General features: G+C 40.7%; 1 protein-coding gene across 2 annotated transcripts in view; it reads left to right on the top strand.

Annotated features, from left to right (window-relative positions):
* The window catches only part of coro2aa (coronin 2Aa), a 46,380-nt gene that overhangs the window by 12,582 nt on the left and 11,424 nt on the right, over positions 1-22,374 (top strand). The window contains exons 1-2 of one of the 2 annotated variants that reach the window (XM_031752243.2): positions 8,304-8,713; positions 17,718-17,918. In XM_031752243.2, the coding sequence (XP_031608103.1) occupies positions 17,718-17,918 (201 nt within the window). In that variant the 5' untranslated portion in view covers positions 8,304-8,713. Of the gene's footprint in view, positions 1-8,303; positions 8,714-17,717; positions 17,919-22,374 lie in introns of those variants that run through there. The other variant, XM_031752242.2, reaches the window with a different exon arrangement.

A 22,374-nucleotide genomic window follows, 5' to 3' on the forward strand; every position in this document is an offset into this window, starting at 1 on the left:
CCTCATTTTTCTGCACAAGCTGACCAATCAGAGCAGACGGAGAAAGGGTCACAGTAAAATGTCTCAGGCACAGGACAGCTGCTTAGTGTAGGCACAGACTGGGCCAATACTAACACTCACTCTCGTTTTAGGAGAGTTATAATACCCAATAACTAAATGTGTTGGAGCTAAATTATTATTAGTCACTATCTGTAATACAACAGGTCGACTCTTTAGGTAACTATTGACAATGGGAGTGGTGACTGAACCAAGTTGGGGTTTGAGACACAGAGATGACTTGAACACTTAGATAGTATCAGATTACACGGATGTTTTCAGGAGCCTTCCTAAGAAATTACAGATGCCTTTCTGGGAAATCAACAGAAGGAAAACACCTGAATGAATGTTACATGTCTGAAGTTCAACTGTAACTGCTCTGTCTGCCTGTCTGTGACGTGATCATCATGCGTTGCGTGCAGTATGACCATTTCCAGCTAAATCTCTTAAAGAAAGTAAAGAAAAAGAAACCGATTTTCTTTCTCTGGTTGTCAAATCCAGAATCTCGCTTTATTTACCGTTTCTACAATCCTCACAGTTGGCTTACATGTGCGACAACCGATAGAGGTGCCTGTAGATGAATCGGGATGAATAACGGATTTCAACATGCTTCGTGATCTATAAAATGAGTAACAGTACATCATTTGAATGCTTTTCCAACACAACTTCAGGGTCCATTGGTTTTTACAAACCCTGCTTCGTGCCAAAGTTGATGTAAGCAGGTAGTGTAGCTGTGATATCACTGAATGGGAATTGTTTCAAACAGATGTGTTAATGGAGATTTTGGAGTGAATCAGACGTGAAAGAATGAGGCGTGCTGCACAGGCATGCAAACAAATTATTCACGTTAGATTTCAGCCAACTGGAGGTGAGATCACCATCACACAATGTTCTTTAAGCAGCCATCTGATGGTATGTGATTAAAGGTGTTACTCAAACTACAGAGAGCAAGTTTCCAGCTGATGATTAAATATCTGTGAATCACTAAATATACACAAGTCTTATGCAAGGGTATATCTGTCATTTCTTTAGATTCTGCTAAGGTAACAGGAAATCAGTGCAGTGATTTATTAAAACATACAATGAAATTCTTCAACACAGCCTGAACTCTCTTTGGCAGTTTTCTTGTCATTTCTTTGAGCAGTCTTCAGGAATAGTTCATCAGGTTTCTTCTTCTGTTCTCTGTCAAGATGATCCTACACTGCTTCAATGATGTTGAGGTCCAGGCTCTGGGGAGGCCAATCCATGACTGTTAGTGCATCTTTGTCTGTTTTTTCTCTCTTCATGCTTTTACCGCACTGTTTGGGATCATTGCCGTGCTGAAAAATGAAACAGTCGCCAATCAGCTGCTTTCTATACGATATTGCATAACAATACTTTACAAATTTCTTCAGTAATCGTCACTGTGAACTGATTTCAATTGTAGTTCCTGTGTTAATTCTCGTACCTCAGCCTTTTCTCTGTGTCTCCCTTCCTTAGGAATGGCTTCTTGACAGCCACACTTCCACTGAAACCATTTCTAATGTGGCTTCAGCAAACAATAAATCAGCTGATGGGCAACATGCACCTCTCAGGTCCTGTGTCAGTGTGTCAAATGTTTGCTTGATTTTTCTTCAGGACATGGCTTTCAGATGCTGTTCGTCTACTATAGATGGTTTATTAGGCCTACCACTTGTCTGAGTTACTCAATACTATTTTTTTTGTTTGTTTGTTTTTGGGGCAAAAGTACGATTATGTGTGTGTCAAACTGGCATGTTTGATAGCTTCGACTGAAGGAATGGGAGCAAATTCTGTCTTTTTGTATGGATTAGTCATCTCCGGGTAATCCAAATCCGATATCTAAAACCTGCAACACACTGGCGCTCGAGGCCTGGAGTTGCCTACCCCTGCTCTAGAAAGACAGATTTGCTTCTTGATTGAGCAGCTGGAAATAGACTGAAAAATTTGGGCATGTCTGTGTTTCCCAGGTTTAGACTCGTGCAGACAATTCATAACCCCGTGATTTTCATCAGCATAGTTAGTCGCACCTTAGTTTGTTGAGACAGGAACAGATTCTGATCTTAAACTTGATTACTCGTGCTGCGTCTTGTGCGTTTTTAAAAACTGGATTGTCGACGGCAGATTTAAAAACTGATGTCATACCTGACTATTCAGTAAACTTCAAAGCTAAAAAAAGTCTTAAAATAACATTTTTGCTAATTCCCAAAAAAGGGGAATTACTGAAACTGTAAATAGTTTCTGTTGCACAAGCACCTGAATGCTTGACTCGTTACATGTACTGACACTGAACCAGACAGCTAGGAAGGTATTTTCATTATCTTCTCATCGCTTGAATCATACCAGCGTGTTCCTGATTGTTGGGAATCAGATGTATTTAACTTCACTTGCTGTTCGTACGCTTGCCTCGTTATGATTTCACTCTTTCAGCGTTTTCACTGCACGGCCCGTGTGGCTACTTTACTCAATCAGTATTTTATTTTTATCCAGGCAGGTGTGGCTTCTCATTTGCACAGTGAAGCAGAAAAACCAGAGCACAAGGTGACATGCAAATCTACGATAATCGGGGGGGAAAAAAAGGAAAGGAAAACAGACTTTGCTTTTCTCTCATGCGGTGCTGTGCTGCTGAGTCCTCACCAATACAGTGGTGACATCCAAAGTGACCATCCTCTCATTTATTTGTTTTCAGGTGGACTCGTGTAAATGAATCTGTCTGTAATGGAGGCTTCTGTGTACACTGGGCTTCAATAGCTCCAATTCAATTGAATTACTGACTGCACCTGTATTTGAGCTGGAATGCACTGTTTGCTCAGTTGGCATACAATTTATGTATTTTAAAAAAGCAACCTAAACTTACTCTAGGAGTGAAGGCACCGAGGCGAAACACAGGACTGGCACTGAAACCAGATGTTTTACAGCCAAAACACAGTCAGACGGCTAATCAGCAATGACAAAGTAAAGAAGGGAAGGTCACTGTGTGTCTGCGGTGTCAAAGGGTCTGGCCTATTTTCTCACAGCAGCTAGTTATTAACCTGCCACTGTGTGAGTTGAGATTAGAGGGAAAGCTTCTGGTTTAAGCTCTTTGGAAGGAGCCACAAGCTTTTAGGACTCTTGCCCTGTGCTTATTGATAATTGCACACACACACACACACACACACACACACACACACACACACACACACACACACACACACACACACACACACACACACACACACAGTCAAAATGACAAGCTTTAATCATCGCCAAGAGCTTAATGAAAGGAAATACAGAAGGTAACAACAAATGGATCCAAGGCTTCCAGTATGTGTTGTAAATCACAGTTGTCTGTAGTGATAAGGAGGTGATAGGGTACACGGTGATACTGGCAAATCTCTCACGCTCTGTCTGTCTGGTTGAGATCCTTGACATACCTTTTGGCAAGGTGAAACTGGCTTATGAAAATTTTTAGACATATCTTCCAGTCGGCCAGTAATTAGTAGACTTGTTATTCAGCAGTTTTTTCACTATTTGTGTAATAATTCTGTTCTTCCCCTGTAGGTTTTAGTTTTTAAGAGGTCAATGTGAAGAATCACTGTTAATGTTAGGGTTAGTTTTCCCTCTTTCTCTCTGTGATCAAACAGCAGCCCCTGATGAGCCAGCAGCTTCTCGTGCCTTCACCAGTTTGTGTTCTGAGTCTTATCTCAGAAACTCTGTGACCGTTGGACTTTGTTGTGTATTTGGGGGAGATGTGTTTGCAGCGTTTTAGAGCTTTATCAGTAGTGTCGTGGCATGTGTGTGTCCAGCAAGTGCATACTTCTCTTCTCTCTTCTATGTTACAGATGAAGTTAAGTATAAGGTATCTTCACCTATGAAGATAAATGGTTTAGGCGCAAAATGTTTGATTGGCTTGTGAAATATATTGCAATGACTTAAAATTTGTCTGAAATGGTTCAAAAATGACCTCCCCCTTTAACCTACATTAATCTGATGCTTACACATGCCAGTCATTACATTAGGAGTGTAATGACTCTCCAGTCAGCTCAATCTCTAGCTAATAACTTTTGATCACAAGGTGATTCCACAGGTCACCTGGTGGAAGTCAACTTCAAACAAACTTGGTCCAACTTGACTGATTCAGTCTTGCTTCAATCAGTTCACGCTTAAAGATTGTTGAAGATTTGCAAATAATAATTGACATCTAATTTATAAATGTGGACAGACTGCCAAGATGTTGCAGTCAGTGTGAGTTGGTGTGCGTTGATGGGTTACTTTGCAGTAGTGAACCCAACCCAACCTTTTTGTGAAGCGAATATAACAAAGGCAACAAAATCAAAAGGTTATTGCACATGGTCACTATAATTTGGATCATTTCAGTCTCCCACCACTGTTTTCCATAGCTTGACTGTAGCATAATGGTAGCGAAGTGTTGCACTTATGGCGTCTCATTCATTGTGTGCACTACCTTGTTAATAAAGCAGGGTTTGTATACATCTATCATTCTGTTTTCCTCCATTTCAAGGAATGGTATCTTTAAACTTGGAAACTCTAGCAAAATGTGTTTAATTGGCTAACTAACTAGCATTAGCAACATGAATCCAATGGCTAATTAGCATCACGCTAATTAGTTAAAAAATTCTACTTGCTGTCCAGTCTTAGGACTACCGTGGGACCTACTGCACCTCTGGGCACATATAAGCTTAGAAGTCTCGCTCAGTCTACAGTATGTCATGCCGATCGTTACCTGAAGCATTTTTTTACTATCAGTCATTTTTAACTGTCAGCTAGCTGCGTGGAAATGGAGTTGTGCCAATGCAGATGCTTAGAATAACAAAGCTACCTTACATATCTACACTTTTCCATCCGTCAGTTACAGTAATGAGGTAATCTTGTTTCTGTTGCAATCTGTCCTGTCACGTACAATCATGCACAAGCTGCTACACAACGCTGACAACACGAGATTCTTGATGTTTGTTACAGATTCAGTTTTGGTTTAAAAATCATAACACCCACATAATATGCAGACTTCCCGTATATTGCTTTTAATGTTTTGACTTGTTCTTTTTTTGCTTGAGGCAGACTGGATTCACTTTATTCATTAAAATAATAAATATAGGAAAAAGTATTTGCCTTTGGTAACATTTAAATTGTGCTACCTTATGATAGCAATCGAAACAGCATGGTATCACAATATTTTGTGTGGGGATATTGTATTGATAACAGAAACGCCTATATCAATATTTTTAAATGAATTAAAATACTGTGACTGACTGCAGTCACTATGGAGAGATTGTCGAAGGTTTGCAAATAATTGTGTCTAATAATGCAGACAAATTGTCAACATGTTGCCGTCATGTTGCCGCTGGTTGTATTCTGGTTATATTCCTTTAGAACAGGAGGGTTATGAGATGTAAGAATGTCTATTTAAATGTAAATTTCTATGTATATAGAAACGTGTGATTTACATCAAGTTATCAGAGTTAATTGCTGTACTATCAAAAACTGAATGTATGTAAATCCCTAGCTTGACCTCATTCAATAGCAGACTACTTATAGCAACATTTGTGGCAGGATTTAGTGGCGTGTTGGTACTGGATAGATCAGATATTCACAAAGTTTAGCTCTGAGGATCTAATTTGCATTTTGAAAAAAGGTGATAAATTGCAATATGCAGTTCTCAGCATATCGCGAAATGTGTGTCGTGAGGAAAGTATTGTGATGCTTGGGCTATGTGGGGATTCCCACCTCTGCTACATCATAGTATTGTTACTGTCTTTCAGTCATTTATGCAGGTAGGACACCAGTGGCTGGAGAAAACTGTACATAGGACAGACATTTATGTAAACAGTTGCTGATAATAAAGAAGAGAGAAGATTACTGGAGAAGATTAAAAACCATCTGCTATCTTCAATCAGAAAGGCAAGATTGAAGCATTAAATATGTGTACACATGGCCAAATCCTACCTTACTGCAGGTAAAGTAAACAGTCATATTCTGAATACTTCCTCCCATTACAGCTAACGTGCACGAGCTCAGGTTTCTGTGGTAACAATGGCTGACCAGCCCCTCTGTGAAGGCCAGCTGCCAGTGGACAACTTTTTTTTTTCCCCCCTTTTTCTCACCCCATCCTCATATCGACCTGTTATCCTAGCGTGTGCTGCTAATGTGCCATTACATAATGGTTCACTTTGACTTGACGGTCCAGCTGAAGCCATGTGAACGGTTGAAAGGACTTTTGTAGCAGCTTGGCATTCTGCCCAAAATGCAGCCGATCTAATATCTGATGCAGGCTGAAGATCACAGAGAACAGAAGGTTTGAGAGGGGCTGTCGCAGATTATTACGCTAACAGGAAATATTAGTTTGGTGCTTTTGTAGCGGAGAACATCTGGCCTAATTAGTGTGAATATATGAGTCGGCTAATGGTGAGGAGCTGAGCTGGTGCCCTGTTTGTTCCTGAAGATGGATCCACATTTTAAATCTTCACTTAAAATAGTTTAAATCACTTTTTAGTATATAGTTTTACATTTTTCTCTTTGTCAGATCAGAAATCGTAGAGGAAGAGACAAAGAGACGATACGAAGCATACCTTTTATGCACAGCACCTTGCTTAAGTTTTAACCCACCCTTTATTTCTTTGTTTTGTTAGAATAGGAAATGGGTGCACTGATTTGATGAAACGTGAAAACACACAGAGTGGGGACAAGCCTAACCAACCTGAAAGTCACTTTTATTCTTGAACACAGCTGGAACTTTTTTAGGTAAGCTTTCTCAGAAGTATTTAAGTAGTCTTCAGGAATAGTTCTCCGGGTTTCTTGAAGGACACTTAAAGCTCATCTTTGGAAGCTGGCTGCCTTTTGTTCTGTTCTCTTGTTCTCTGTCAAGATGATCCCATACAGTAGATGGATCAACTGAAGGTACAGAAGCATCTCTTAGGTCCTGTGTCAGATCTTTTCCAGATTATGTCCTATTCCTAAAGGTCATGACTTTCAGATACTGTTGGTTTTGTTTTAGGCTTGCCACTTCTTCTGTTTTCCTCCTCTTGCTCTGTTTGCACAGTTGTTTTTAAGGATGTACTGCACACCATGCCCAGATATTCCAGGCTGTCAGCTAATGTCTTTGGGAATCACCAATGTCCAAAGAAAAACTTCAAAAGACACTCAGAAAGCCTGGCGAACTATTGCTTATGAACACTAAAAATGTGATTTGGATCAATCGACCAGTTGATTAAAAGCTAATTAGTATATTATGATCAAATTCCACATATTTACTACTTCCATCTTCTGAAATGTGAAGGTTTCCAGCTCCTCTTTGCCGTATACAGGACAATAAAATAATTTTTACAAATATTTTTTCATGAAGATGTCAACAATATTTGGCAGTAAAATGTAACGGCAGAAACTACTCCTACCCTACACTCAGATTTTCCAGTCGGTGCTTCAGTTTTCTCAGCAACTGTTCCACTGATCTGCTTCCAACTAACTCGGAGTATTACTCGTGATCCGAGTAGGAGGAGCATCTAGTTTGTCATAGTTTGGATTAGCGGTAACCCATCAGCGCACATATTTTGGCTAAAGGTTGTTCAGTGTTATTGTTTTCTGAAGTACCGACTACCTGACTGTGAGGCTTTTAGGGAACATCTGTAAATTGCAGCGAGACTGACAACAATCACAAGTAAACCTGAACCCGGAGAAAACGTTGGAGGGAAATTTGGTCACAGTTTAAAAACAACTGCTGTCAGCAAGTATGGCTCAATTCCTCATGCTTGAGCAAACCACTTCCTAAAAATATTATCTGTTCTTTTTAGGCTCCCTTTGCAAACACATTTGGTGAAAGTATTCCTACAGTCATGCTTATTTTAAACACCTCAGCCGTAAGGAAGTTTTCACCACTTGGTTTCATTGTATTTCCTTTGCGGAGTTTTAAAAACCTGCCAAGCGCGTTCTTTCTGAAGAACTTTGAATCACTTGTGTCTGAACTGAGCCTCGTCTCTGAGATACTCCGGTCAGAGTTTCTAGGAATCCACATATGTGTTTTTTCATTACCTTTACATGTAAACAAAACCAATCTGGCAAGTAGATTGTTTCTTTTTTTATTGAGCAACAGGGTTCAAGATGAGCGTCTGCAGTTATGAGAGTGAGAAATCCTGATTGAGCAAACGCTGCGGAGGAGTGACTGGAGGGAGTGGCACTCGAGGAAGGAGAGGGAGTGAGATTACCTGCTGTCTCTCACTCCCCCTCGCTCTCTCTGTCTCTCTCTCTCTCTGTGCAGTCACCTCCCTCTCGGGGAGTGTACACACTCCTGTGCTCGCTCCTTGCTTGTTCACACACGCTCTGGGCTTCATGGTGCACACACACCCACTGTCCGGCGGCGCTGACTTGACTGCCTGTGTTGATCGTGCACATCAAAGAAGAAGAACTTGAGTTCGGGAGGGACTGTAAAATTTTTGGACTGGGTTTCGTGGTGCGTTTCTGTTCACACGCGTGTGGGGAAAGAAATCACAACAGCAGCAGCAGCACTGGTCCATGAAGCTGGGATAAAGAAAAAGAAGTGATTGTAGTTTGTTTTTGTTCGGGGTTTTTTTTTTTTTTTTTTTGTCTTTTTCTGATTTGGCTTGTCACTGAAGACCGAGATCAACTTTTTCCCTCTTGAGGACCTGCTGCTGGTGCTGCTTCTTCCACCAGTGACAACTTACTCGACAGGGTGAGTACTGCTGAACTCCCACCTCACCTCCTTCGCTCTCCCCCTGACTCAAGTGAGCCTTTTTCTTCCGTGTTGTCCCTCCATGTGGGTGTTGCTCCCTCTGATCTGTCTCTGCAGTTTGACATTCGCTTATTGATCTCTGTTTTTACTCTTTAGACCTCCATGCCTGTGTGTGTGCTCGCGAAGCTTTAAACTCAGGACTGTTGAGTGCACATCCATAAGACAGGCTCGAACAAGAAGAAACAAAAACCGTTCTGCAGACTGACTCTGAATCTCCTCAGCAGCTCACATTTATTGTGACTGCACTTGTGCTCTTTTGGTAAATTATCCTACGGCCCCGAGATTGGACAAGTAGACTCTCATTTGCTACCATAAGCGTGGAGATATTTTCAGTTTTTTGCTGAGGATTTAAAAAAAAAAGTCAGTATGCAACAGAAGCTGTCCCACAGTTGTTGTAAAAATGACATCATCATCAGCCAACATCACAGTCAAGTTATTTCTGCTCACAGATTCAAAACACTCCCATTCACTGAAATATGCGTCTTCTGGTTTGGATTTCAGTCTTTTTGAGGTCTTTTCATTAAGCTACCGGTCCTGATTCTCAGGTTTATCCACACGAGTGTCCCGAGTGGGGAAACTGTAAGACTCGGCTGGGATACGATCAGACATTTCAGGGCATTCTTAGGAAACTTTGCTTGTTGATTTGTGGCGAAACCCTGACCGCCTGATTGCGTCATCATCTCATGTCTTGTTTCAGCTTATAGTGAGTCTTCTTAGGAAATAAGTGCGCCCGTGATTTGTATCTTATTGTCTTGCAAATTACGTTACATATGGATGTCCTTCAGGAGCTAATGGATGTTCACCGCGTGAGCTGTGCACTCTCTCTCCAGCCGAGAACTAATGGAAAACTCTTAAGGGCAGACTTGTGTTAATGCAGTACCTGCTCACTATGATGCCTGGATACGTGGCTGGGTGGAGTTTGTTTTGCTTGATCTTTGCACTGTCACTTTAGAGAGTTACAGTTTTGGTCTTATTTTCTATCAGTGATAGCATCTCACATCTTCTTTCCATGTTTTAAACAAACCCTGAATTCTGAAGGTAGGAAAAAAAAGTCCTAGTAGGTTCCTCTAAGTGTAAACATGGAATTCAAACTGATTACTTCGGGAGAAGTTGTATCAGGACTACAGGAGCCCGGGATCGACCCGCCAACCTTCCAAAGTATCCTTGGGTGAGATACTGACCCTAAAGACTTCCTCCATCAGTATGGATTAGTGATAGAGAAGTGCTGTGTATGCAGATTGGAGTGCAAAGTGCTTTGAGTGGTCAACAGGACTGGAAAAGCACCATTTATTTACGGAGGCTTTCTTCTTTGACACGCACACAAACACACAAATACACACACTTCCAATTTTACCAGCAGTCCAGGATCAGTGGGAGGTGTTTGGTTGCATTTAAGCTTTTATAACCTAAAGAACAGATAACCAGATCTGTCTGATAATCAAGTTTTTCTCTTGACCTTCATTTTAGCAGAGCGGCTGTTTTCTCAGAATGCAGGGTTATCGTAGGTGCAGAGAGATTACCAGAAAACTGCAGAACAACACATAAGCTCTCCATGTTCGATTCAATTTTACACCAAATCACATAAACACTCACTTTAACGTGCTTTTTATTGTAAGGTAAAGACACAATAAAATGGAGAAAACACCAACAATCAAATGAAGAAGAAATGTTCCAATAAATTCCGCTTTAAATCCCTGCAGAAACATTCGGCAGGGCTTTCACCATCTTTTCTCAGATTTAGAAATCACAGTTGTATCCATATTGAGAGATACTTTCACAAAAAATGGGTGAGGTGAAAGAAAAAAAAATTGCCACATCAGCTCCATTTCTGTCAATATTTTGAGTTCTAATAATGGAAACCCTACAACGAAATTCCCATTAATTTGTTTTTCTGCCCATCTGTGAGCTCTCAGTCGGACCATCCACGCCCTGTTCATCCGAATGCCGTATACGTTAATCATTAGTTCACTTTTGTCTCTACGTGAGTTCATACACCTGTAAAACTGCTCGCCAGGAGAAAAGGACTCTGAACATACCTGGCTTCCAAAGTATCCATAAATCGTGCTGGGAGGTCAGGCACAGTTTTGATGAAAGAGAAACTGAGATGGTTTGGAGATAGCGGTGTGCCATTGTTATTTTTGTGTGTGTGTGTGATTGTGAGGATATCTCCAGGTAAACACAGCGAGGCAGGCGGGCATATCCTTGCCCATCGTTTCATAGTTACTCACATGTGCGCTCCATTGCTGTGAAGCGGCTCCAGGATTATCACTGCGGCTGTTATCCTATTACAGGAGAGAGGTTGTAAGCTGTCATCTGTGTATGATATCACCTAGTCTAAACAAAGGGAGGTGTGTGTCGCTCAGTCGTGCGCACACAGTGATTCAGTGTGTGTGCGCGCGTGTCTGTGTGTGCTGCCGCGCCATGTGCTCACACCTGTACATACCTCGTCTTGAATTTCACACTGAGCGTTTACAAAACACGACATCTGCAGTTTGAGAAGCCATCGCTCGTGCCCGCTTGTTTTTCTTCTTTTTCTTAAGATAGTTTTTAAGTTTCACTGTGTTTCGATGAGAATTACTGCTGACAGCAGAGGGGAGGAATTGATTTCATACTCATAGGAATTTTGGAGGCTAGAGGCTGGGCACCAATAAGTGAACTTTGAACTGTGAAACCCCTCCCTCAGTGCCAAGCTAGTCAAAGAAAGGAGTGGCTGCTAGTCTACGTGGTTATGACTTACGAGGTGGTTAAAAGGCAGTCTCTAGGAGAGGATGTATACACAACTACAGAGTACAAAGAACTCAGGCAGAACAAACCAGATGTACAATATGTCTTTTTTTTTTTTTTAAAGAGTCATATCTGTGTTTTCAGTTTAGTTTTATGACTGTTTTTACAGCCCCCTTAATGCGGTTACTGCTGTGACTCACTGCTCATGGACTAAAATAAATTTCCCTCTGACAAAAAAGACTGCATCTCCTCTCTTTATTTTTATTTTTTTTATTTTGCCAGACATAAAGCCTGTCAAAGAAGTCCTGATGAATAAAATCATTTCCCCACTGTCAGTGAGCATGCCTGGTTGCCTTTTGATCAGTAAGAAGCCACAGTAAAAATAGCCAGAATAGTGTTTCCGTCATCAGTTCTGTGAAGAGCAAAAGACAGGCCGCCCACCACCCGGCAGCCTGCTGCGTACCTGCTCCAAGACGCAGCTGAAAGAAAGCTGCCACCGGCCTGATTACTACCCACTTTAGACGTGACAAGATGTCCTAGCTGTCGGCCCTGGAAGCTTCTCCCTCTGGTCTTGTAAGCCTCAGCAATACATGAACGCTGATTACAGCAGTCCAGATGTGGTCCGGGTTGTAATTGCGTGTAGCTCGCTCGCCAACTGATGCATTCAGTCCTTTGCTAAAAATGTGCATCAGAAGCCTCAGTTAGAAAGGCGAGTGATGCCAAACCGTCCACTAGAAAGAAGAAATGGTATGATGAAAGACAGACTTCAACATTTGAAGAGGTTTGGAGACCCTTTGTGAACAATCTGGTTAATTTATTATTGCAAACTGTGCAAAAATCCTTTGCACTGGAAAATGCAAATTCAAATATTTTTTTGGTAAAGTTTTTTGGATATGTCTTGTTGCCATAATCTGATTTTAAAATAAGGGTATATATATATATATATTTTTTAAACTATTTTAAACTCTGTAACAGTTCTATGACTGAATTCCCCTCACACCTTTATGGCTGTCTGGCATATTTACAGTTAGGTTTATTTAACTTCCAATAAGGAAGTTAACAGGTTTTTTGTTATTACGGAGCAGATAGAGAAGAATAGAAGTCATAAAAACCTGATAATCACCATGAATTTGTTTTCAAAACTAAGCTTCCACCTTCAGACATCAACGAATCTGTAAGATAAGCTTTAGCGGCGCCATCTGTGATCCTTTCAATGTTTTAACTTGATTTGATATTTAAACTACTTTAAGCAGTCATTTCCATACTTTTAGTCCAGACAGTGCCTACACTTAACATTGAAGTTTAACATTGAACTATAACTATACAAACGTTGTTTTTTAAAGTTATTGCAGTGTGTGGGGAACAACTTTCAACTAGTAGTTTCACAAGTTACTTAACTCACACTGTAGCACGGTGTACACGAACTACAGCAAAAATAACTTGGAAAATATGTATTTTAAGTGATTTGATTACAGTATCTTATATTAATACACCAAATCTCTGTCTGTGAACCTACTACGTGATCAGGAGTTGACACACATCTTATAACAGTCACCTCTAATTTAATTCCACAAAATTTGAATAATATGATTATATATAATGTATTATGACACCATGATTTTTCTTGGCACCCACCTAACAATGGGCTAAAATGACATTTGTATAGTAGGGCAGGACCTGAGCATTAGCCCCCAAACATGGGCTAATTTTTAAACAGTCAGTCCACCGCCCCTGTTTTTTTTTTTTTTTTTTTTTTTTTTTCTCAGTCTCATGATGTGTCATTTTACCAACAACACAAATGGACCAAATAATACTGCAGCACGGCCATAAACGAATACAGTTGATGTGAAATTATAGCTCCACCAAAAATATGTTTCGGGTTTTTTTTAATATAGTCACTGCTCAAAATGAAAAATGTGGGTTTTGTCAGTGGGGCTAGTTGAGCATCATACGTTGGTATGGTGGGGCTGAGTCATTTTGCCATGATGAACTGCGCGACAATCACACTTTTGCACACGCTTTACGAACAGGTCGAGTGTACAGTTCAGGCTGGCTGACGCATGCATTACCCGGGCTCGTCTTCAGAGACAGCGGTCAGATTGAGTGAGGGGAGTGTACAGCAGGGAACGGTAATAGAAAAGTAATCCTTTCACGGCTTAAACTTATTTGAACCTACTTGAAACACGATGCAACTATGAATGTATGTGAGCTGCCAGCAAGCTACTGCAAAGTGTAATTAAACTACTGGTTTAATTAAAGCCCTTGTAAGACGGTTTCCATTCATTTTTTAAAATTACAGCTAAATTAGACATGTATTGTATATTAACCGTTATTCCAGTGAGTGGACGGGCATCAAATTTTGTGGGTGTTCATGGCTTTTCTATCAAAACCAGGAGGTGTTTCTGGATTAAATTTGGTGCAGATGTATTCAGACTAATATCTCACATGGTCACAATTTTATGAAGAGCCTCTTGCTTTATTTTGCTTTAAATTATTTCAGCATTTTTATACTCCCCGTGTGTGTAAGCCATATAGTATCTGCTCTTGCATTTTAGCATATGAACTCCTAAAGTAATGGCTCACAGAGCTGCCCTCACAGCTCCAGACTCAGACTTCAAACTTGCTTGTTCAAGTTTCTTCCAGATTTGTTGCTTTTTTTTGCGTCTGCTATAATAAACAAATAAAAATTAAACTGGACTGGATAGGATTTGAAGATGCATCACGTGGCCCTGTGAAAAATCTGGATATTTTAGATGAATCGGTTTATCTGTGATCAATTTTAGGAGAAGCTTTAGCAAAAGAAGAGACATCATTTTTCAAGTTACTCTAGGCTATTTTAAGCATTTAGGTTATTGAGGATGAGCGAAATGTGTTTTTGTTATTGCAGCAATTGCTGACAAGGTAACTGTGGTAATAGCAGTCATGGATGTGACTGATGAACACCTGAGTGGCAATCAGAGTCTTAAACACCTGAGTAATTTAAATCCTTCTCAGGTTCCCGTGTGACCGTACGAGGCTCTCTGTGACGGCCTCGGGCTAGGAGGTGAGAGGTGGAAGGGTAAACTGAGCCATGAAGTCATGCTCCACACCTCTGTAGCATTCTTCTTTCCTTTCTTTTTGCTTTCTCTAAACCTGATTTTTCTCCTTCTGTTGGTCTAAATCCTTCCTCGGCCTCTTTCCAGCCACACCTGCATCATTCTCACCATGTATTTATTTAGCCATCATGTGAAAAACCAGAGGGCAGTCCACATAAAACAAGAGCATGATGTCACTGTTTTCAGTGACAAGATTTGCTGTAGGTGCGATTTGTAGGAAAACACGAACCTGTAATGGGTTTATACCTCCTCCCCCTACTGTTGTTGTTGTTCTTCTTCGATGTCCCTGTAGCTCTCTAATCGCTCTCTCCATTTACTATACTTTCTTGGTTGAATCCATTTTTGCGTTCTTGTCCATCAGCCGCCTCCACCCCTAATTCATAAGTAATGACCATGCAGCAGGCAGGCGGAAAGCCAGCCAGAGCAGCAGAGCAGACATACTGGCTGGCCAGACCTCGTCCCAGTGGACCAGAGCCACTTATCTCTCACAATAATGACATATGCATCGACTGGTTTAAGGGGAAGCGGCTAAAAAGAGAGTCCGGACTGGAGAAGTATTGCAGGTTTTTCCGTCTTTATACATTAAGTGTAGTAGACTTTATTGAGAGCTGTTATACATTTTGATGACACTGGCATCATTAGGAGAAAACATCTGTATGTGATACAAATACAAAATACAATTAAAATCTTTACTGCGGATATTGTCATTCACAACATATACACAGATGAGCTCATATGGAACAAAAGCGAAAGTGAAAATGTTCTCCTAACTATTTCCAGTAGGTAGATTGTTACACTTCAAGTTAGCCTTTCATAACTAGCTTTATAAGTCTATAAATAAAACCAGATGTGCTTAAAATAGATCAAAGATGGTTGTTAAAAACAAAGCCCCGAGCTGCTCACATTTTCTACCTTGATACATTTTATTCATGTTCAGTAGCTCGCTCAGTGGTGTCTTTATTTATTTTTAGATGTAACTCCTGTTTCTTGGATGCTTTGAAGTACTAACATGGAGAGCAACTCACTGTCAACGCAGTACATACTGTTTTTATATTGTAGTTTGGACGCTCGCTAGAAGTACGTCGACCTTAAATGGCCAAAAACGGATAAAATGATGATGTGTCTGTTTGAGGGCTTGTTTCATTACATCATCATTTAATACGTTGTGCTGACTTATTACATGGAACCCAAGCAGTGTAGCTTATTTCCAAATGAAGTGAGAAGTTATCTACCAGTTACTGCCGGGCGGTTTGCTCAGTAATTGTTTCACCACAGTCTCCTTGGACAAGAAATGCTGAATAATTGGCATATAAAAACAAGCAAAACCCACATAATTAACACGTGATGGTAATAAAAATGGGACTAAAATACTACCCTGTGGAACGCCACAAGATATGCACTTTTGGCTTGAGACAGCTTGTGTACTGAGGTTAACCGTTTACAGAGTATTTCCCCTCTTTGTCCTAATTACTTGACATGTTACGGTAAGGCCTCAGTCGCACAGGCCAGAAGTCCAATCAGTGATCTACCCGGCAACCACTGGTCGCTAGGGAAAGATGGGTATTCCTTGAAGGAACCTTTGTAATGAAAGTAACAATGTAATAGTAATTAATGTAATTACTAAATTTAGTACAGTAACATGCTACCTCGTCGCATAGAGGGTTCTGATCCAAAACCCACCATGTGATCGCTTTAGTTGCTGGCAGGATACCACGGTCACCAATAGATACTCTCATTACTCTCTACCATCTCTTTTTACTAACCGGAAAAAGAGATGGTTTGACCTCAGAGTAAAAGTTGTGCATTACTGCTGTAGTGGTAAAGGTGCAGCTTTTTCTTTGAAGGGAAACCGTCTCCATTTCACTACCACTATGAATAATTTGCAAGTTGTTCTTTTCCATGCAAACTACTAGCAACCATGGTAACCTGGTAGTGACCAAAAGGAGGTTTTTGGTGCAGCACTGCATATCACTTTCTGACCGATTTTCACACAAGCAAATTCCAGCCACCACTCCCCAACAGATCCAGGAGTATACACTTTTCCATAGTGACTGGTGGTTGAGTGAAGGGGTCACTGACTGGTCTCTAGGCTATGTGAGTTTCAGCATTTTAGCAATCGATTTAACAATGATTGCCACCAACCACTGTAACCATTCGGAGAATACACATTTTACACTAGCGACTGGTTGTTAACTAGTGTTTGCCAACCGGTCTGTAGGCTTGCATGACTGGGACCTGGGACGTGATGAAGTCAATGCACATATTTTGGAATAGATAGAACTGATGGTGCATACTTACATGGACTGTAGACAGCGGAGTTCACTAGTAGACTTGTCTTTTTGCTCATGTTATTGATCTTTAACCCCACTTTTCCTACCTATGTGCACCTAGTTCATATTAAATAGGGGCAAAATGGCCCACATAAGTTAGAAAAAAGTCATTAGCACATATTTAAGGTAAAAACGTTTTTGTTGTTTACAACAGCAAATAATTTTTTCTACCTTCAGAGCAGTTTTTAATTCCTTTGAATGATGTTTAGTGTACGCTTTTTGTCAGTGATTTTTGAGAACCACATTTTGGTTAAAGAGCAACCCTTCATACATCTGTCTGCCATGATGCATATGGTGTCATCCCTTAATGAAGTTAACCCCCCTTTTTACTGTTTGTTTGATGCTCCATAGATGCTGCAGTAACCCTGCAGAACATGTCCCAGTTTTTATTTTATTGTTTATACTTTAACACGCTGGTTTTTGTGTCACGCTTTTTATCTAAGACGTGACTGACCACCTCTGATACTGAAATAAAACCTGTCCTGCTTTTATTGTTTTATGGTTTACCAGTGAAGCCATTGCTGCTTTGATCTGAAAGGTCTGTGTCACAAAGCATGAGATAAGGCGAATGCTCTGAGAGTTTTTTTTAATTTTGTACTTTTTATGGAGCAGTGAGTGTTAATTTTGTGCGTGTGCCTGTTATCAGGTCCCTGTCTTATTACATCTACCGTTAAATAATACCCTCCTGTGCTCGTGAGACCAGGAGGCTTAGCGCCTATAAAATCCTCTGTCTTCATAACTGTGAGATGGATAGCTCTCCTTGGCTGACCTCTCTTCTCCTCGCCCTTCCCTCAGATGACATGGCGTCCTCAGTACCGCAGCTCCAAGTTCCGCCACGTGTTTGGTAAGGCCGCCACCAAGGAGAACTGCTATGATGGCGTGCCAATCACACGCAGTGTGCAGGACAACAGCTTCTGTGCGATCAACCCACGTTTCCTGGCTGTCATCACTGAGTGTGCCGGAGGAGGGGCCTTCCTGGTCCTGTCTGTCCATCATGTGAGTATCTGTACCTCGCATCAGGTTCACAGGCATGAGCCATGACATGAGACTTTTTTTTTTTAAAGCAGTATGTCAGCATTTACCTCATAATGCAGAGAAGACACAAGAATAAGGTGCCATTGTTTCCCACTTGTGTTGTTCCAGTCAGACAAAAGACCCAAACTGAGCACCTCTGACTGCTCAAAGTTAGGAATGACTCAAATACTGTGTCTGCTTTCTAAGTGGCAGCTGCTGTCCCAATGAAACCACAGCTGAGCTAATCTGAGTTTTTTTGGCTGGGTTATGGATGAAGTCCATATATTAAACAAAAAACGGTGAGGAAAAAGCTGTGACATTATGGAAGAGGTTTCAGGTGTACAGGTAGTTGGCCTGCAGAAATGCTGTCTCTTAACTTGTCACATTTCTCAAAAGATAAAGTGAAAAAGTTCACTTTAATGTGGTTCTTAAAAATTGCTTCTTTGTTGACTAGAAATGGCATAGACAGCTTCATCTCTTACTGTGGATAAATTGAAGGCAAAAGCAAACAAACATGATCACAGTGCCTACTCAGTTATTAGAATAAAGAAAACACTGGATTAACTGTATATGTCACATTGTTGTTAATATCTAAGGCGTCAGACATGCAGATCTACAGATGGGTCAGGGCCCTCCTGGCAAGCAACAAATGCTTGGGAAAAATGTGTATTCCCCAACTGGTTTGCAAGTGGTTGCTGGGTGAGATCAGTCACAAAGAGGGTACTTTACATGGTCTGCATTTCCTGTTTGTGTTACAGTTTTCACAGTTTCACTACCACTTGGTGAGTAGTTGAAGAGTGTTTGCAGACTGTGGGAATACGCTAGCAACTAAAGGAATTGGTGCAGCACTTTCTTTGTGACCAGTGCCACCTAGCAACAGCACGTGACCTTCAGTAACCACTCAGCAGCCAGTTGAGGAAAACACAGTTCTTTTTTTAGCGACCAGTGGTTGCTAGGAGATCGCCGGCCAGACTATAGGCTTGCGTGATTGAGGCCTTATTAAAACAAATTAGGATTTCCGCACAAAAAAATCAAACAATTTTTCCGTGACTTTCTTTTTCTTCATTTTTTTCAGGCTGATATTAAAAAGGTTTCCAAGATGTCTGCATTATTTTTAATCAATTTCTTCAACCTTTAACTTGTTTCCCAAGAGAGCACAAGGGTTGCAATGTCCAAATTTATTGAACAAACTGTTCTGAGAGCACTATAGACTGTAGCGATATTCAAAATGGATTCGCGTGATCGTTCCTTTTCTGGTTTCACCGATATATTAATCAACAAAATGGCCCTTCTGAACTTTCACCACACTAAAAATTTCGCATGTTTGAGCAAAAATCAGCCAAAAAGTTCTCGCTTCTCAGCATTTTTCTTCTAACCTCAGATAAAGTGAAAGTTTTGGAGGGCAGAATTCTCTCTGCTAATTGTTCACCATCTCTTTCTTTTTTTTGTTCTCCCTGCATGGATATGCACACCTGGGTCTGATTATAAATAGCTCAGCATTAACGCAGCCTGAAGAATCTCTAAATAAAGTACAACCCTGGCTGCTCATGTGCTACAATCTAAACATCACATCATTAGTCTGTCTCATTCCCTCCTTCACTCTTTCACACATGATTTATGTGTGTTATGACATCCATTGGTGATGTCAACCACAACAGCAGAACAAATAAAAGTCGGCACTCACGTTCTAAACAGATCCTCTGTCTCTCTGTACATCTCCCATCCAGAGAGATTCATCAAGCTCCACACCTCTCTTTACTTTTTCTCTCGGTTTGAGTTATCACCATCCTCCTGGCATGGGTAAGAGTTGCATAGGAGCTTAGGAATGACATAACTCACGTTCTCACCCCTCTCTTCCCCTCCATTTCACTATTCAGAGGATGTGAAATTTCAGCACTCCCTCCCCTCAATCGCCTCCACATCCCACCTCTGCCTGTTACAGATGAGCCGTTGTTCTGTGAAGAAAGTAGTTAATGCATATAAATACAGGAGCAGATGTTCTACATTTTGTGTGCATGCGTTGGGCTTGTTGGAAGTTTAAATAATGGTTACGTCATTTTCTTGTTTCTAACACACCTTACGCACCTACGGGCTAGATTATTGAGCAGGAATGTCAGTTTAAAGGAGGTTCGGCTTATACGAATGGAACAATTAGCCGGCTTGTTGAGGCGGAAAATCTTCTGCGTTGTACGAGTATCATTGGGTGTGTGTGTCTGTTAAAAACAGTTAGTGTAATTCCACCTTCAGTCTGAGTAGTTAGTTGTCATGTTGTCATGACGCGTTGGCTTTTTTCTTGAATGAAAGTACCCGCCCTAACCTGCACATGTCAGCACGTCGTGTTTAGATACGTGGAATTTTCACTTACCTTTGGTGGTTCCAGAGGCAGCTCTGTGGAGTCTGATAAACGCCCTCAAGAGATGTGTGTGGTTGTAGCCACAAGATACAAGTCTCAAAGTAAAGGAAGAAGAAAAATCTGGTGTGGAGTTAGAAAGAAATGAGCTCAGCAGATTTCTTTTAGCTGCTACATTACAGATTACTTAGCTGCATAATGCAGCAGCATCTCAGACTGAAATGTTGCCTCTCCTGCTTTGATTTCTTTTTTTTTTTTAATTGTCCATCATGAGTCTGGTTATGATGAGCTGTGACTAAATAGATGGAATACTTATAAGCACCAAATTCACTCAGTGTGTAAGAAGATGTTTATACAGGCAGACCTGCAGATATTAACGCCAAATCTGCAGTTTCACTCAGATTAGAGCAAAAGTCTACGTCTTTTAGTGTCTGTCTGGGCTTTTGTTGTTCTTGTTTTGCTCTCATCTCTCATCAGTTTTAGGTTTTAACATAGCTGACTGCCTATTTAGCATCACTTAGCAGCTAAATCCAGATATTTTCCCAGAGGAGTTGGTAGAGAAAAAACCCCCCAAACAAAAACAGTTGAATTCATTGGCTGAAGACAAATGCAGCTCCAGGTGAATGCTAACGTTATTCTATCATACATTCACTCAGTATTATTAAACGTCAATAGGTTATATCGCTGCCCACAATTGGCCAAAAGAAAAAGTTCAGCTGTTAGAAGTATATAGAGGCAGCCTGAGCTCTCCAAACTCTGTAACAAGGCTGCACAGAGGTCAAGGAAACTGCTTTTTATGTGGGCAGCTCGACTTCTTGGATTGAGCTACAAAAAAATTCTGAAATTACAGACACCAGTTCTGTGATTTTACGGACATAACCTTCAAGGGCACTTCAGGGGACTGCTGGCACAGTTTGTTTTAATGTATAGTATAGTGCAAAATTATTATTTTGCATGTTTTTAAATAGGCTGCCTTTTTGTTTTTCCTCTCTTTCCTTCCTCTATATGTTGGTTCTGTGCAGCTCAGGCTGGGGTTATGGTCACTACATGCCAGTTACTGTAGATAAAGGATAAAGCGTGATTTAGACTTCTGTGGGAAATCTACATCCTAACTTAACCAGGAACTCCTCTTAACCCTACAGTGTGACTTTCCATGCCATTCAAGTCATTGTGGGCTGCGTCAACCCGACGTATATTATTTCTCAGGAGGTGCACATCAGGTTACGTGTGTGTGTGTATTTATTTGGACTAAATGAAACATTTGTAGTTAAGCAAGTCCACTAATACCAAAGAAGGATGTTAAGAAGAAAAATGGAGTAAAATGCAATAATATGTTTGTCTTGAGCAAATATTTAATTCGGTTCAGTTTTATTTATATACCACCAAATCACAACGAGAATCGCTTTAAGATGCTGTATATTATAAAGTAAAGAACCTACAAAAATAGAGAGGAAACCCCAACTATCAGACATCTCCCTATGAGCAAGCAGTTGGTGACCGTGGGAAGGAAGAACTCCCCTTTAACAGGAAGAAACCTCCAGCAGAACCAGGCTTAGGGAGGGGCAGCCATCTGTCATGACCAGTTGGGGGTGTGAAGAGGAAGACAGGACAAAAGACACGCAGAGAGACGGAGATTAATGATAACTAATGATTAAATAACTAATGATTAAATGCACAGTGGTGTATAAACAAATAAGAGTGGAAAAAAGGTGAGTGAACAAAGAACACACAGCACATCATGGAAGGTCTATTTTAGCATAACTAAAGTTCAAGGTCACCTGATCCAGCCTTAATTGTAAGCTTTAAAAGTCGAGAGGGCGTCCGTCTCCCAAATCCAAACTGCGAGCTGGTTCCTGAAAGCTGAAGGCTCTTTCTCCCATTCTACTTTTAAATACCAGCAGTCTGAGAGTGAAGTGCTCTACTGGTGTGATACAGTACTGTGAGATAAGATGGGGCCCAATTATTCAAGACATGGTATGTGAGGAGAAGGATTTCTCATTCCACAGTGTAGCGAGCAGCTGATTAACATTAGACATTAAAGTGGTTTCACTTTTGTTTGCAAGAGGAAAAATATTGTGATTTTCCCTA

The sequence above is a fragment of the Oreochromis aureus genome, linkage group 6 (assembly GCF_013358895.1).
Source record: "Oreochromis aureus strain Israel breed Guangdong linkage group 6, ZZ_aureus, whole genome shotgun sequence".
Lineage (NCBI taxonomy): Eukaryota > Metazoa > Chordata > Actinopteri > Cichliformes > Cichlidae > Oreochromis > Oreochromis aureus.